General features: G+C 44.4%; 1 protein-coding gene across 2 annotated transcripts in view; it reads right to left on the bottom strand.

The window, feature by feature from the left end:
- Positions 1-611: 611 nt before the first annotated feature.
- GPAM (glycerol-3-phosphate acyltransferase, mitochondrial) overlaps positions 612-16689 on the bottom strand; it is a 35205-nt gene continuing 19127 nt past the window's right edge. For both annotated transcript variants that reach the window (XM_088019794.1, XM_028092002.1), the window contains 11 exons: positions 15948-16061; positions 14654-14739; positions 13798-13913; positions 11895-11965; positions 10427-10691; positions 9750-9892; positions 8371-8448; positions 7590-7730; positions 6228-6417; positions 4972-5030; positions 612-4335 (listed from right to left, as the gene is read on the bottom strand). In XM_088019794.1, coding sequence (XP_087875920.1) covers positions 4219-4335; positions 4972-5030; positions 6228-6417; positions 7590-7730; positions 8371-8448; positions 9750-9892; positions 10427-10691; positions 11895-11965; positions 13798-13913; positions 14654-14739; positions 15948-16061 — 1380 coding nt within the window. In that variant the 3' untranslated portion in view covers positions 612-4218. The remainder of the gene's footprint in view (positions 4336-4971; positions 5031-6227; positions 6418-7589; positions 7731-8370; positions 8449-9749; positions 9893-10426; positions 10692-11894; positions 11966-13797; positions 13914-14653; positions 14740-15947; positions 16062-16689) is intronic.

Here is a 16689-nt window from a genome sequence, read left to right as displayed (position 1 = left end):
CACGTACCCAAAGGACATGGACAGCATGGCCAGGCACCTGTTCGCTCCCTTTCCAGAGGGCACACTCTTCTTGAGAAGGCTGCATTTATGTGATTTCAAAGGATCCACAGAAAATAGTGCTGTAAGAAATACTTGCCTTACTTGTCAAAAAAGTCAACTAATATTTTTTGGGCGACTATTATGAACCGGTGGGGAAAACCTAACACTTCAGTACATAAAAATAGGACAGAAGCACCAAGTTTAAAGGAATCTTGACAGAAACTCAAAGTATATCTCTGTAATGTGAATATTTACTAAGGAGACCAAATGCTTGATCAAATTTGGAGAGCTATGGATCAGTAATAAAACCATGCACTGCAAGCTCATGCATTTATGTAAGATTATTTCCTATAAGCATTTTAATAAAGTTCCATGTAAAGTCAAACAAGAACAATTGTTTGTCTAACGAATTATGTCAGGAACTTTTAACTACAAATGCAAGACATCAAGAATATATTCATTTTTTGATTTATTAAAACAAAACTACACTTCTGTGCTTCTTACAATACATTAACAGGCATAAAAATCAATCAACATTTCCAAAAAAGTTTCGCTCACAAAATCACGCAGTATTATTTCACAGTACTTTATAGTAATTCTTTTTACAACAATTTAACATTTCTTTGTACAACAGGAAAATAACACCTTCCATCAAGGCATTTCAGAGCTTTAGATGTTTAGAAATAAAGTCAAAATTCTTTCAAATGCAATCATTAGTTTGTATTAAGCTAGAACGCCAGACGCCAAGTCTCAAGTTCCTAAAAAGAGTGTTTTAAAAAACAGATTTACATCCAAATTAAGTCTTATAAACTTCAATGATAGGTCTTACCATTTCTAAACACTAGAACTATCTGTGGATAAAAATCTGCATTCAGTTGTGCAGTACTTTCTTCTAGATCTGAATTAAAACCTTAAATTATTTACCCCAGTTAATCCTTGTGTTAATTTTATTACTTTCAGGGAAAAACCCAGGATCATGGACGGCTGATCTCTCCATCAAAGAGACCTGACCGCCTATATGACTATATGAGTTTTCTGTGCTTATCGTCGCGGGGGGCGGGGGGCGGGGGAGGGGGGCATACATCCACTAACTGTAACAGGTGATTGTACAAAATGCATGCAAGTTCTGCCTCCGTGCCATCTCATATTGTTTTGTCCCCTTAAAAAACTACCTAATGTAGTGTTTCCCAAAATGTTTTCCATGGCATACTAGTGAGAGGCTCATAGGGATACCAAGGGGGACAGAGGTCCTGGGGTGACAACAGTTTGGAAATGCTGGGTTAAACAGGCTTGGGACTGGCACGCCCTGAGCCCACGCCATGCCAGAGTGCACTGTTGAGTTTCTAAAAAAGAGGATCCACGTACACATTTATCGTACCAGCGACACATCTTCTACAAAACACCTGTGAACATCTCACAGCGCAGAGATTGCATTCTCGGAGAACCGTGGGAAATGCTTTTCCCCTTCAGGTGCCTAGAAGTTCCACAATCTGAGTTTACATTCACGGCAATCCCTGATGTATTTTCTCCACTCATCCTCGTGACTTCGAGAGACTGAACAGATCTGAGAAGGAAGACCTGGGAGTACTTTCCCTGTTACTACTAGTTCTATGCGTCTCACGCAAGTTCCTTCCCTTTGCTTTTCTTGAAATTAAGGGAGCAAAAAATCCTTCCTCTTTTCTGAAATCACTTAGGATATTCTCAGTTGGAAAGCGTGCAGATTCATATTGCTCATTATTGGATTTTGTTTTTTAATTTGACTCACAGTCTTCCCCTGGAGGGCATGCATTTCAGTTTTAGAGAAATGCAGTAAACTGTAATAAATTATTTACAAGCACCTAGTTTGTATCATCTTACATGGAAGCCATTCACTTTTGGAAAACAGTGAGAATAAATCTTTAAGCAAAAACAGTGCTATCTGGAAGCCTTACTGTGATGATGTATGTTTGTTTTTCAGTAATGAGGCACTGAAGAATGAGTTGTGCTAAAATTAACCCCGGGTCAGCTTGTCTGGATGAGCATAACTTTGGTTGAGATTCTTCTTCCGTAAAAAAGGTTTTCAAAGCACCAGTTAATTACAAAAAGCATGCATATTTATTCTCACAGTGAGTTAAGTTGCGGGAGAGCTAGCAAATCATACATTGCATTCCCCAAAGCATCTGATGATATTTCTAGAAAACAACCGGAAAGGAAGATGAAGCCAGGGCAGCCACTGTGCCCTGCTCAGGCTGACTCGGCAGCAGCGCTTAGTGGAAGCCACGGGCAGGGCAGTCCCAACCTTGACTTCCCAGGTAACTTGAGAGAGTGCTCGGGCAATCCTTGATCTCTAATTGGGAGGGAGAATGAGCAAGACTAGTGCAGTGACCGCCCGCCTGGAGAAGGAACACCCACGGGGATAACGAAGTCTCCCTGGGTGTCCCCCACGTGCAGGGCTCTGGCCAACAGAAGAATTGTTCCTCCGTCCCCGTCAGTGCAAGGAGTGCTACCACGTGGAGACCCTGTCCACGCTGGAGCCGCGACAACACTGACAATGGCTTAAGGGTACATGAATTCCTATAGAGAAGAGAGAGATCTTAAGCATGGAATTTGAGAAGACTGGAAAAAGCTCACAACAGCACAGCATTATTGCTATGAGTTTCAAACGAGATCTTTCATACGACGTGAAGTACCCATCAGTCCCCTTCCTTCTCCCGACACACACAGGATATTCATGGGCTACCATTAGTGTTTCAAATCCAAGCTTATAAAGGTACAAACTGAATTCTCAGTACTTTCAAATTCAAAGTCTATATGCAATATTCATCAGGAAAAATTCCTAATTCCATAATACCATGGAGAGAAGGAACAAGCTGTTAGAAAATATTTTAATATCACATGATCTTTATGAAATCACACCATAATTATCACAATGAACAGTTATGCTCCCTCCTCCTAAGAAGGCACCTACCCGTTATGAAAATTTTTCCATAATAATTTGCCACTATGTGACATCAGGGTTTAGGCATATAACCCATACATATTTGTTAAAAACCATGGTTTTTCCTCACAGCTAAAAATCCGTAACTGCCTCCAACCCCTGAGCAGTCCATAGGGCTCCCACATATATGGCACACGGGTTGTACACCACACAACTCGAGCGGGCACCAGTCATGTGGACTGAGTGCAGTGCACAACCTGTACACAGTGCATGAGAGCCCTGGGTCAGCAGCCTCCAGCCACAGCACTTTCCGCTCACACAGTCTATCAGGCCAAGCGAATCAAGTTAGGACAGTTGCTGTTTGGTTGGAGAATCTCCAAGAAACAGCTGTACCTGGGAGAGGCAGGTGCCACCTGAGGGGTGGGAAGGGGTACAGACATAAAACAGGAGTCGTTCCTAAATACTTGCTGGTCATTTAAAACTCAATGGCACTTTTTTATATGAGCAAAAGTTCAAAGTCAGTGTTCTGGCCAAGTTTACCTTGAATTTTGCCGGCCAAATTTACCTCCTGATGTTGACTTTTTGATCACATTGTAGCTCTATTTCTGACCTAAACTAATATTGTGTTTTCATGTAGCTCTTCAAACACTTTCTAAATCTGACCTCAAAGGACAGCACAGTGATACCTGGGTGTGATATAGATCAGCCCATTCATTTGTAAAGCACTTTGGGATGAAAGGTGTCCGCTTTAAAATTTAGCTACTATTGACAAAGGTAAAACTGAAAAAAACAAAACAGTGAACGGATGACTCAATTACGTTTAAAGGAAGCATTAACCATTAATCAGAAAATATACCGACAAATTATCCGACAGTATTAAGAATACTATATAAGATTCGGTTCTAAAATGAATCTACATTTTTGTGCCCATCACAGTAATTTAGTCCTTAACGGTTATACTTAAAAGGGAAATCTTTAATAAACTCCAGAATAACTTTCTGAGATTTCATTGTGTCATCTACTGACGATGAATTGCAAGCGGAAGCCGGGGGGCCCCCAAGCGTCACACGAAGGCTGCAGTGTCATCTCGGAGTAGGGGTTAGCACAGCCCCGTGGAGGGGAAGGCACTTGTCTTCCAGCACGTCACAGCAGGACAGGCCAAACCTGCCCACATGCCGGCACCTTCAGCTCTCAAGCCAGAGGCTGGAGCCTACGAGGGACTCGTCCGATGCCCTCCACTTGCCAGAGGTGCCAGGAGTAACCTACAGCACCACAAAACTCAGAATGTACTCGAGGAGTTTCTGCCGGTTGCACTGAGGTAGAAACGTGCTGCTGAGTTCTAAAACAGACACTCTCTTTTGTTTGGTCTCTTTGAAAACCTAGAGAGAAAGTTGAAATTAAAGACAAACCAAAACAAGAAGATATTTCTGCCACCAGCCCTGACCTGTGTCCTAGACCCCAAAAGGCAGTCAAGGCACATAAAACCGTATCCTGGCTTTAAGTAAACAGACATGTGGGTGTTCACCAGTAGGGTTACGGATGCAGGTGTGGTGTTTTTTTGAGTAGAGCCCAATCAGCGTATTATACTTTAAAATCCATGTTAGAACAAAGTCACAAAGAGTCCCTTACAAAGGCCATGGAGTACAATACACCGGAGGAAACTTCCAGCAATACTGGTAGAAATACAGTAAGTGAAGATCATGTGACATAACTAACATCCTGGCCGAAAACTGCAGTAGCATGTTGAAACACACTGCCACCTGTGATATGTAAATGGTTTGGGGATGAAGGTGAAAACCAGGAAAATTCTGGAACATTCAAACAAATCTGTACTGATGGGCCTCACCTTCAACATGCCCGTCCCCTTTCCAATCCCCAGAAACGTGCTCATGATCAGTCCAGCAGAAACTGCTTTTCTCAGGGCCCGCCCCAAATGCAGGTGGCTCAAACAGACGAGATCTGAGCAGAGCGAGAAGGTAACACACGCCTTCCTACCATAAGCGGTGGGGACTCACCCCAATATCCTTAAACATTTTCACAGCATTCTTCACGAGGCAGTAAGTGGCGCTCTCAGCTGCAGGGAAAGCATAAGACCTTGTCAAAAGCTGATGCCCGGCAAACACGTAAACCCCAACATCCACAGCAACAAAGTGTGGGAGGCCCTGGAGAGGGTTTGAGCAAGTCGGCAGACTCCGATCCAGCTTCACTCCTGCCACCGGTGACCTGGGAGGTCTCACAGGACTTGCTGTTTCTTTAAACCTATTCTGTCATCTTTTAAGGCAAAAAGAGCAAGGAGAGAGACAGAAAGAGGAAGGGAGGGAACGAGAGAAAGGAAAAGGAGAAACACCTGCAACATCCAGGTCAGCGGGTTTTTGAGAGAAGCGAACAAGACAGTGGGTAGAAATTCTGTTAAACTGCACAGTGATGAACAGATGAGTCCTGTTATCAGTGGAACCGGAAAGAGCACAAATCTAGAGGTCGGAAAAAGAGTGCTGAACCCACGTGTGCCCATTAACTGGCTGTGTGATCTACGATAGTTTCCTCATCTATAAAGTGGGTGACTTCTCTCCAGATATCTATCTATCTATCTGGAGAGAAATCTAGAACCACATAGGTCTACATGGATACGGAGAGAATGTCTAGAGAGAAATTATCCCTAGAGCCCTTTTGGCTCTAAAGAGTCTGGATTCCAAGCAGTTTTGGTCCTAAGCCATCACTGTATAAAACGTTGCTCCCACCCTAGTCGCACCTCTTATCATGACCAAGCAAGGGCCGGAGGTGGAGCCCCGGAAACACGCCGCAGCCGGAGTGCAGACGGGCGCCCCCGCCCCAAGGAACCACCTGCGGGGCCCACAGAGGCTCTGACAGGCAACACTACTCCTACACACGGATAGGTTCGTGCCGACGCCTTCAACACGTTCATGGCAGCACCAGTCACGGTAGCTCTCAAGTGCAGACACCCCAACTATCCCTCAGTGATGGGCATAAATAAAATGCAGTGGATGTTTATATGTGGGAATACTATAAAGGAACAAGAATAAACAACCACCCACATGCACAAACACGCAGGACTCTCACTTACCACGTTAAGTGAAAAAAGCCACACACAAGAGTACAGCACTGTATCGTCCCATTTACAGAACATCCCGAAACAGACGATAGGAATCTATGAAGCCAGAGGTGGGGATAATTCTGCATTTCTTCCCTACGGTCTACCTATCGTCAAAAAAGGCAGAGCTTTTAAAAGAAGCTGAAGCAGCAACAGGCCTACCATATACGGCAACACTTCTTTCTGTTCTGGTGATCAGGTATTTGTGCAACTTTTGCAGGTACTCAGGCTCGGGAACCGGGCCACTGAAGTTGTGGATGAAGATGGCGGCGGAGCTGTAGGCCTCCAGCGAAGGCCCGAGGAGCCTCTGCAAGAAGGTGACGAACTGCTGGTGCTCCTTGGACTGGCTCACCTGGGAGTGCAAGAGCGGGGGATGAGGCCACGAGAAGGGGGGCGAACAAGCATGCTGACACAGCAACTTCCGCAGAGGCCGGCCCTGGGCCAGACGGAAGCAGCCTGCCACGCCCCGGGCACAGGCCCTCTGCTGAAAAGGACTCTGGCTTTGAAATGGGCCCTGCACTGGGGTCACTGTTTGCTAGAGTATCTGCGGTTTGCATTCACTGGACAGCTGCCTGGAAGAAACGGGCACACTTGACTGACATGTCGCCACCACCGAGCATAGCTGGTCCCCAGGCTGGACACCCCGGGGTTTCGCTCAAGTGTGAAAGAGGGCACATGGCAAGACGCCAAGGTCACCTCAGTCCTCCCCGGTCCTCACTTCCTGCCACCCCACAGGGCCTTTGGCCCACATTCTGGCACAGTGGGGAGTGGCGGTCGTGGCGACGGGGTGCCGGGTGGCAGCGGGGGCTCTCACTGCCCCATCTCACGGCTGATCACACCCAAAAAGGCCAGGCGGACTCTCCAGAAGTCACACCTCCTAACTGTGTGTGTGTGTAAATCAGGGGTATTCTAGAGTAATCCATTTAAGGTATTCAGAAAAAATGGGTCATTATTAACTTATAAAATTACAAATCAGGGACAATCTATCTTTTAAACATCTAAAGTTTCTCCTGTGATGAGATTTGTTTTAATTGAAGGCAAAGGGCTCAAGGTAAGAAATCTGGGGGGGACTGGCAAGACGGAGCAGCACTCTGAAAGAGCCACCGGCCGTGGCGGCTGAGGAGTGACCCCTCCACCACCCTGGGCCCGCACCGCCTGGTCTTGCTGGTGATTGAACACGGTCCTGCCTCTTCAGGAGGGAACATAGGTGTGGGCAAATAGGTCTGCACCCTGGGCATCGTGAAGAGAGGCTCAGGAAGGGTCTCACACACGATACTCATCTTCCCAAATTTGCACTTTTGCTTCCTTTTCTGTTACCTGCACCCAAACTGAGCAATTGGGGGTATTCGCTCACCTCCAACATTTGAGTGTCTTTATTAGGCAGAAAGGACCACAGCTGGCTTATGGGTGCCAGAAATGGGAATAAGTCAGCAGAGGCTCCGTTTCTAAGAACCTCATTAACTAGGGGCAACAAAAACCTCAACTCCTCCCTGTAATGTCCACCAGAATTCTTCACCGAAGTACCTTCAGGTAGCAATCTCGCTGCTCCTCACCAAAATCACTGTCTTCATCTTCTTCATCACTTCTCCAAGACAAAGGCTCAGGAAGCTTCTTATCCCACTGCTGCTCAGCAAGACCAGGACTAATATCTTCCTGGTCATCTTGCTATGCCAAAGAGATGGCGAACAGGAAATAAACAGGCATGGGCACACGGACATCTGCGTGCCTGGACGTCAGGCCAGCAGCCCCTCTCCCTGCCTCCCTACTCCTCTCTGTTAGCCATTCAGTGTCAACCCACCTCCGGTTCCAAACTCAGAGTCACTCGGCAGACGGTGGGGAGGGAAAGAAAGAAAGGAAGAGGTAGTGGGGGGAAGCTACCAGACAGAGCAAATAAAGATACCCTCACCTCCTCTAACCTAATTTCTACTTCCCCAAGCCATACCCGTTACACTAAATCGACAAAAATTAAAATCTCAAAAGAGAAAAATGTGTGTGTGCAAGCTACAAGCATGCGCATATGTGAAACATCTCCTCTTGGAATGAAAACTTTCAGGTATCACAGAGTCAAGATATGTTCTAGACAACACCAGTTACACAAAAGAAACCAAAATACTAAAAACAATCCCAAAAGGTGTTTTACTCTCCCTGTTCTTACTTTTCTTTTCTCTTCATGTGGACTTGACTACATTTCAAATGTAATTATTGTCTAAAATAATCAGTTGTAACACTGAGTAAAATAACTGGTAGAAAAGACAAGGAAGAGCAAACTAAATAAAGGCAAATGAAGGAGAGCCATTCCTCTTACCTCTGCCACTACGAGAATGCCATACTGGATAAACCTTCCTACTGTTTCATGGCAAATCTGGTAAAACGTCTGGCAGGGCTGAAAAGAAAAGGCATTTAAATATAAATGTCACTGAACTTTTTTTTTTTTAAACGATTTTATTTATTTGAGAGAGGGAAAAAAAAGCACAAGTGGGGGCAGGGAGGGGCAGAGAGAGAGAGAGAGAGAGAGAGAGAGAGAAGCAGGCTCCCTGGGGCTCAATCCCAGGACCCTGGGATCATGACCTGAGTCGAAGGCAGACGCTTAACCGACTGAGCCACCCAGACGCCCCGTCACTGACCTTTTTATAGACATAAAACACTGTACAAAGTAACCGCCAAATGCTTCCATATCAACTACTTCGTTCTACTGGGCAAGTCCTAAGATTCCCAACGCCCACCCTCTTGATAAATGCATGGTCAAGGGCAATGCCCAAGAAAAGCCCTCGTTCTGGGTCTGGCAGAGCACCCAGTGAGTGGGTGGAGCCGGTCCTCAGAAGGGCTGCTCGTCAGGCCCCTACCGCCGATTTCTTGTCCATCATAAGACAATTTCCCTGCAAATGCACCTTATGGTAAACGCTGTACAGAGAGGTGGTGGAGGAGGAGACAAATATTCAAGTAACTCAAAAATGACCCAGGAAAAGGACACAGTCAATCTTGGGAGCTCTATCCACCCCATCCCATCCTGCCCTGCTCCCCAGGGTTCACGCAAAACAGATTCCCCAACAGGGTGACAATATACCATATGCAAAGAACGCGGCAGAGGGCCGCACTCACAATACAAGCAGGCACAAATGTCCCAAGACACATTCAAATGAGTGAGAGTATTAGACTTTAAATAGAATAGGGATACTATTTGTTGATGATTTTGAGGGAAAAAATCTATTGCTGAATGCCTATGCCTAATTATGAATGTCTAAAAGTGCTAGAATATAAAATAAATGCTCATCAGCCCTGCTGGGCCTTAGTTTTCCCATTAGTAAAATGACAGGGGTTGAAGAGATGATTTTTAAGACTGTTTTTGGCTCTTACGTTCTGGGCATGTTAATTATTTACAAGCCTCTGACCCAGTGACGTATGTACAATAAGAGCTCAGTAACTTTGGCTCTGACTCATGGAGCATGTTGAGCAATCTGTCCTATCACACCTCATAACTACATCAGGGGTTCACTGGAGCAGGGATCCCAACAGCAAACAAAGTTAGCAAACAACATATTGGCCTGAGAGTCACTGAGACTCAGGAGTATTATGTAAAGCTTCAGTAACAGACCAAACATTCCCTGAGAGAAAAACAAAGGTGGCTTATGTTTTCATAAAAATTCTCTAGAAAAGACAAGAGGCGGCACTGAAGAGTCCACTTACGAGCGATACGGTGCCTTCGTTAGAGAGCAGGTAGCAGAGGCTGGAGGCCTTCCGCACCAGCTGCTCCTGGCTGATCAGGCTGGGGGACGGCCCCGCAGGCCCTCCCGAGCCCCTCTTGTTCAGAACTGCGTAAAGGCTGCAGGCTAAGGAGAGAAAAGCATCACTGAGGCCGGCCACCTTAGAGCTCCAAGAAAAACTTGAACTGGCTCAGAAAACTTGGATTACCTTAATAGATTGTGAACACATCAGAAAGAATTACCTGCATTCACTGGAGAAAAACGTAACTAAATCCCTTCAGGATTCACTCCTCATGATGCCATGTGATCCCAACTCCATCTAACCCCTTCCCTCAGGGGCTTCGGTCCCTCCTGCTCTCCTTCTCCTCTGCTCCCTCTTCACACCCTATGCTCACCTTACTGCCATGTGCACTTTCTTGTCTCACGCAGACTTCCAGCTCCTGAGAGCCGAACACCTTCCCTCTCCTCCTCAGTAATAAGCGTAATACTACGCAAACGGTAATTCAGTAACTACTCATTGATTAATAAATGTAAAAAATAAGCTATAGTGATATAGCAACACATCCCCTCCAACAAGGGGCTACGATCTAAATCAACAGACACCACCATGTGCTTTAGGCTCTTTTCCCTCCCACGAAGCTACTTCCGGGCAGGCCGTACCTATGATGGCCTCCATGATGAAGACATGGAGCACGCCATTGCTGTAGAAGTTGAGTTCAAAGACTGACGGGACAGTTGTGCTGGGGGTAATAAAAAACTCATCGTTCCTGCTGGTGTGGGTGATCGTGACACAATTTCCCAGCAGCTGTATGGCATGCATGACTACATCTTCAGAGTTTCCTGAGAAGCCCAGGTCGAAATCACGAGCCAGGACTTCCTCCTTCATCACAAAGAAGTCCTCCACCAATGTGGAGAGATCAATGCCCTGGAGAAACAGACAGAAATGATCTCGCAACACTGGAAAACCTGCCTCCCAAAAAGCCAAGAGGCATTCTGAGGATTTTAGGTCTTGCCTTGGCTTTCCTGCAGTCTGCTGTTGGCACAGAGAGAAAGGGCCAGAATATTAGGACGCGGGATGTCAGAAAACTGGTGAAAAAGCTGGTCCTCCTGAAGGTCAAGATATTCACATCCAGAGAGAATGCTCTGGTCACAACACATGACAGGAGCATGTAAGATCACAAAGGGCAGAAGAAGCCATCTAAAAGTAAGCACTGCTTACGTTTTAAGCAGTAACTCCCCTTTTATTTTTTTTTAACAATTTTACTTATTTATTTGAGAGAGAGAGCTAGAGAGCACAAGCAGGGAGAGGGAGAAGCTGACTCCCCGCTGAGCTGGGAGCCCGATGCGGGGCTCAATCCCAGGACCCCTGTGATCATGACCTGAACCAAAGGCAGACGCTTAACCGACTGAGTCACCTAGTTGGCGCCCCAATTTCCCTCATTTTAAATATTTAAATATTCATCTGACAACTACTTAGTTGGTGCTTACATATGTGTGTACATACACGTGTGTAGATGTGTGTACATACGTGTATGTATGTGTGTACATGCATGTGTGCGCATACGTGTGTGTGCATATGTGTATGATGCATGCGCGCATGTGAATATGCGTGCATGTGTGTTGTATATGTGCGTGTACATGCATGTGTACATGTGCGTGTGTGTGTGTGCGTGTATGTGTGTACACACACACACACACACACACACACGTAGGCACTATGTTTGTGTTGAGAACATGACTGTGAATGGCACAAATGCGGTCTTTTCCATCATAGCACTTAGACAAGTGCATGAAGGGAACGCGGCCCTAAACATAAGTCAAATAGCTGTCATCAGCTGTCAGAACACTTACGGCACGTCAACGCAATAGGCCTTATTTACGTGAACTATAGTACTCAAATGTCCTACTGTCGTCTAAGTTATGCAGTCTCGGAGCTTTTTCACGTAGACATCTTCCTCCGTTGGATCTGGAAGCCCCAGAGCACGTGAGCTAGGTGCTTGGCTTATTTTACTGCTTATCTCAGAAGCACAAGCCAGGACTGGGCCATGTCCATTCACGAACAAGCTCTGAACAGCTGACAAGGCATCCGCACGCTTCCCCTCGAGTGCAGGGGACACCGCAGACGTACCTGCCTGTGTCTGTAGAGGAGCAGGCAGGCCACGATGTGCGTGGACATAATGGCACAGGACTTGCTAGCCGCTGGAAGGCAAACACAGAGCTTTAGGCTCCCTTTCTTCAATACCGCTCAAAGTCTCCGAAAGTACCTACATCTTAAACAGGAGTATTTACAACTATAAATACCTCTACATCTACCACATTTCCTGTAACTAGAATTTACCGAAGGGAAAGGACAACACGGTACCACGTTCTGGCCAACAGTCCTCACTAGAGATTATTGGTATCGTGTAACAGCACTCAGCCTAAGACAGCTCCATTTTCCAAACAGGCCAGTGGAATTTAGTTACTGAATGGCCGAGAGACATCTTCATGGAAGGCAGTAGAAGACCCAGAGTAGAAGCCTGCTCTGGCAGCTCTACAGGGTCTCCCACTTCCGTGCTTTTGGACGTGCTCCTGGCTCCAGGCTCTGGTGGCTATACACCTCACTGCTCTCTTCTGCAGGCATAATCACTGTCACCCTAGAACAGGGGTGCAGTGGGAGAAGGGGCAGTCGATCTGAAGTCAGAAAATCTGGGCTCAAATCTAATTCCTACACTGCCTAATTTCGTAACTGGGGGAAATTACTTCAACCCCCGTGCAGCAGCTTCCTCACTGGTAAGATGAAAATGCTGCCTCATTCACTGGGCTGCGGAGGAAACGACCAGGCCCGAGGTATGGAGGGAGAGGACAAAATACATTTGAGAATTACTGTAGTCCATAACCCAATACCCGGAATTCGTAGAAAATATAATCATATAAATCAAGTATGAGAACATCTATGGAAGAATCTGAAATAAACACACCGTGTGTGAATTTTCTGAGATGATAATGAATTCATGTACACTTCACTCACACTCAGTGCTGTCTCCAGTGTTTAAAAAATGAAAAAAGTACCAAGTACCATATTCATAGCCATTAAAAAGAATATTTATAAAGAGTTTTTTAAAAACATAAATAAGTACGTGTGTTACAAATGGAAAACAGTGCAATACAAAATCGTAAAAAAATATTTTTAGCGACTAGACAGCCACATCCTGGTTGTCTGGGTAGAGACACGCAAACAGATGTGCGCACAAAAGAATACCCCGACCTCCCGAGAAGCAGGACTAGGAGCTGGAGCGGCGGGAGCGAGGGGAGGAGAAGAAGTCCCCATGACGGTGTCACCAGCAAGTGCTGAGAGTCTGGCCTGCCTGGGAGTGACGCTCAGGGAATGGAAAGGAGAGCCCCCCCTGGGCTGTGCACCAAGGGGCTAGCCACTATCACTGCCACAGGATTTTGAAGCGGATCCTACAACATGACACATGTTGGCATTCGGGACTTCGAGAAGGCTAATTCTGCACGCAACTCACTCTGCTCTGGCTCACTCCCACTTGAATTACTTGCGCACAGCTCTGCCACCCAGACGAGCGTAAGCTCAGGCAGAACTGCTAATTCTTCAATTTGTATTCCCCACAGCTAAAACAAAGCTCTACACATACATAAGAGCCCCTCAATATTTGCTGGATAGAAATAATCATGGTGTCAGCAGGAAAAGGGACATGCAACTATACACCTAGACACCATCCCGCTAATTAGTGCAAAGAAATTCATGAACAAAAGAGACAATAAATCACTTTGACAGTACTGTTTTTTTAAAAAGCATAAGACCTACCATATGAGCACCTATTAATTCTCAGGCACCCTGTCTGATGTTTTACTTAATTACTTCAAATCCCCCTGGCATCACCTTCTAATAACTTTCCATCACCACCTGTGCAGTAGGTAATGGCACCAGAAGTAGAACCTAACTCCAGCAGATTCCAAAACCAGTGCAGTGTGCCCGGCACCATGCTGAGTCTGAACTGCAGAATGAAAGGGTTTGGTATTGTACTTACTGAAGAGAACGTGCTCAGCCAGATTTGCAATCAGTCTTCTTCGGAAGGACTCATCTGTTACATTTCTGGACTCGTTAATGGATGTGTCTGCACCTTCATCAGCAGCATCATTGGGTCTGAAAAGATTGTTTTCTAATTAGACTCTATAACCACACTCTTATCTCTCTTATAAGCAAACTATCTAGAATTAAGGTATAAATGTCTTAAATACTTTCAATTCTACATATTCTAAATTTAAACCACAAATAGATCATTTCTATGCATTGTTTTCCCCCATAACATACCTTATTATATTTAATACAGTCTCCTGACCAAAAGATTTTGAGCTATGACCAAATAATCTATTGGTACACCACCTCCAAAATCCACTGGCTGAAAAAAACTGCATAAAGTAAGATACCTCATTTTAAAACATTTCTAAAATTTTGACACCTGCACACATTAGGGGAGGGGCTTAATATTTAATTTCTCTAAGTTACAATTCACCCTGAAGTCTGGAAAATGTACGTAGGAAAACTCTTTTATACACTGCACTTACATACAATATGCATAACCTAAGCTATTACCAAAAGGAATCCAGTTCCAACATTCAAAAGCATAAATCAAATAAGAACTCCTACCTGATTCATACAATCAAAAAGATGTTATAACGCAAATAATCAAAAACCTCCAGACTAGTATGAAAATGTGTCACTTCACTATCCTTTATCAGACCAAGAGAAAAGGTACCCAAAGGGAGGAAGTGACAATGAGAACGTGCACATTCTTCATAAACTTAACCTATTTTTCTGTGCAATGCCAGAAATAACAGATATTTGATAGTATAGATAGTACAAAAAGCTTCCACAAATCTTACCTTAAAGGAAGTATAGCTGGTAACAATGCTTGCTCCAGAGAAAGTGGAGCAGATACAGGTTTCTGACTTTGGCTTTCTAAATATTCCTGGGGGGCGGGGAATACAACACAGTCATTAACTCATTGTCTTGCTTACATAAAATGAGCCATGCTACAGAGCAGGAGAAGTACTTTCCATAGCCTAAACTACCTTCAGAACTGCAGGACAACTCCTAGAATTTTGGCAAGTGTGAAATCTAAGGCCTGATGATACAAAGGATGGGACAATGACGCTTAAGCACAATTATGTATTTTTTTAATTTTTTAACTTTTTTAATTTTTAAAAAATTTTTTAAGTAGACTCCACGCCCAATGTGGGGTTTGAACTCACGATCCCAGTATCAAGAGCTGCCAGGCACCCCTTAAACAGAATTATTTAAAAGTTAAAGGAAAACACTTAACTTTTCTCACATCGACACAAAATATCGGACATTCCCAATATTATTATTAGTAATGATAAACACAACCATGCTTTTTAAAGGAAATCTGACAACCTGAGGGTTACATAATATTCAAAAGAACCTCAATCCAAAAGCAAATCATAACAACATAGAGAAATTGTGCAACAGTTTTGAAAAAGATAAAGTGGTAAGAAATGACAAGGCTCCTCAAAGTGGAAAGCATGTAAGGCCAGAAAGCATCTAGCCTGGCAGTTAGGTTCTTTAAAGTAAAACTAAGAATGGAACAAAAGGAAAAGGAGGACCCCTGCCCCTTACCCCTGGGCTCCCGATTCCCTTACTCATCCTTCTTCTCCACCAATTCAAAAATCTTAGGAATTTAAAACTGCCAGGACCTCGGGACCCATCAGTGCCAGGCTTCTGCGTAAGAATGTCACTCTCCCTGTGAAATGTGTGCGGGCTGGATTCCACTCAGGAGAACATCATCCTAGACTGTCAATTTTACCCAGATTTTAGGGGTAGATTTTGCAAAATTTCCTCTAAAGGCAATTTTAAAATATAAAATACCAATATATACTATGAAGCAACAAGCAGAATTCTCATGAACTAAAAAAGAAACAGTAGCAATAAATGTTGACCCTGGCATCTCCCAAAGATAGATATTTACTGTCCTCTGTCAACAGGCATACTTTGGTAGGAAAATTTAGGAAATGCCATTCTTGACATAGTCTTCATTTCCCAAGAGAAGAAACCGAGGTCACACGGAGAGGAGGCTGCAGAGGCAGGACCAGAGCCCACATCTTCCAACACGGAGCTACACCAACGCTTTAACACTGCATCATTCCAACAGATACTCACCTTTAAGGAAAATGGTTGTGCAAAATCCACTCTGACACATCCATAGTTTTTTCGTAACATTCTGATAACTCCTCTAGCTACACTCCAAAGGCTCTCATTCTTCTTAGGTTTTCCCTAAATTCCAATTTTAAAAGAATAGCATGGTAAGAAATAAAGCTAATAGGCATTCTGTTATCCAAAAAATGCCATTTATTTATTTATTTACTTCTTAGCTTTATCTGAGAGAGAGAGCAAGCGAGCATGTGTGGGGAAGGGGGCGGTACAGAGGGACAGAGAATCTCCAGCAGACTCCCCACCAAGTGCAGAGCCTGATGCAGGGCTCAATCTCACCACCCTGAGATCATGACCTGAGCCGAAACCCGACTTGGACATTTAACTGACTGAGCCACCCAGGCGCCTGCCATTTATTTATTTTTTTTTTTATGGAAACTGGAGGTTTGTATAAAGAACAACACTAAATAAAGAAGAAAAATAAGTATTCATTGACTGAGACCTGTCATAAAACCTTTAGCATGCAAAGATGCTAACAGATGTAATCCTTTTATTGGGAGAGGCAGTCTGGTCAGTGAAAACCAGAACACTTAACACTAATTCACTTAGTACATTGTTTACACCATTCACAAAAATACAACTGCGAACTATGGTATTGGCACAAAAATAGACACATAGATCAATGGAACAGAATAGAAAAGTCCAGAAATAAACCCACAATTATTTGGTCAACTACTCTTCAACAAAGGAG

Source organism: Eumetopias jubatus, unplaced genomic scaffold (genome assembly GCF_037043125.1).
Source record: "Eumetopias jubatus isolate StellerSeaLion01/CBP00866 unplaced genomic scaffold, mEumJub1_p1.0 scaffold_17, whole genome shotgun sequence".
Classification (NCBI taxonomy): Eukaryota; Metazoa; Chordata; class Mammalia; order Carnivora; family Otariidae; genus Eumetopias; species Eumetopias jubatus.
This window is presented reverse-complemented; position numbering and strand designations above follow the sequence as displayed.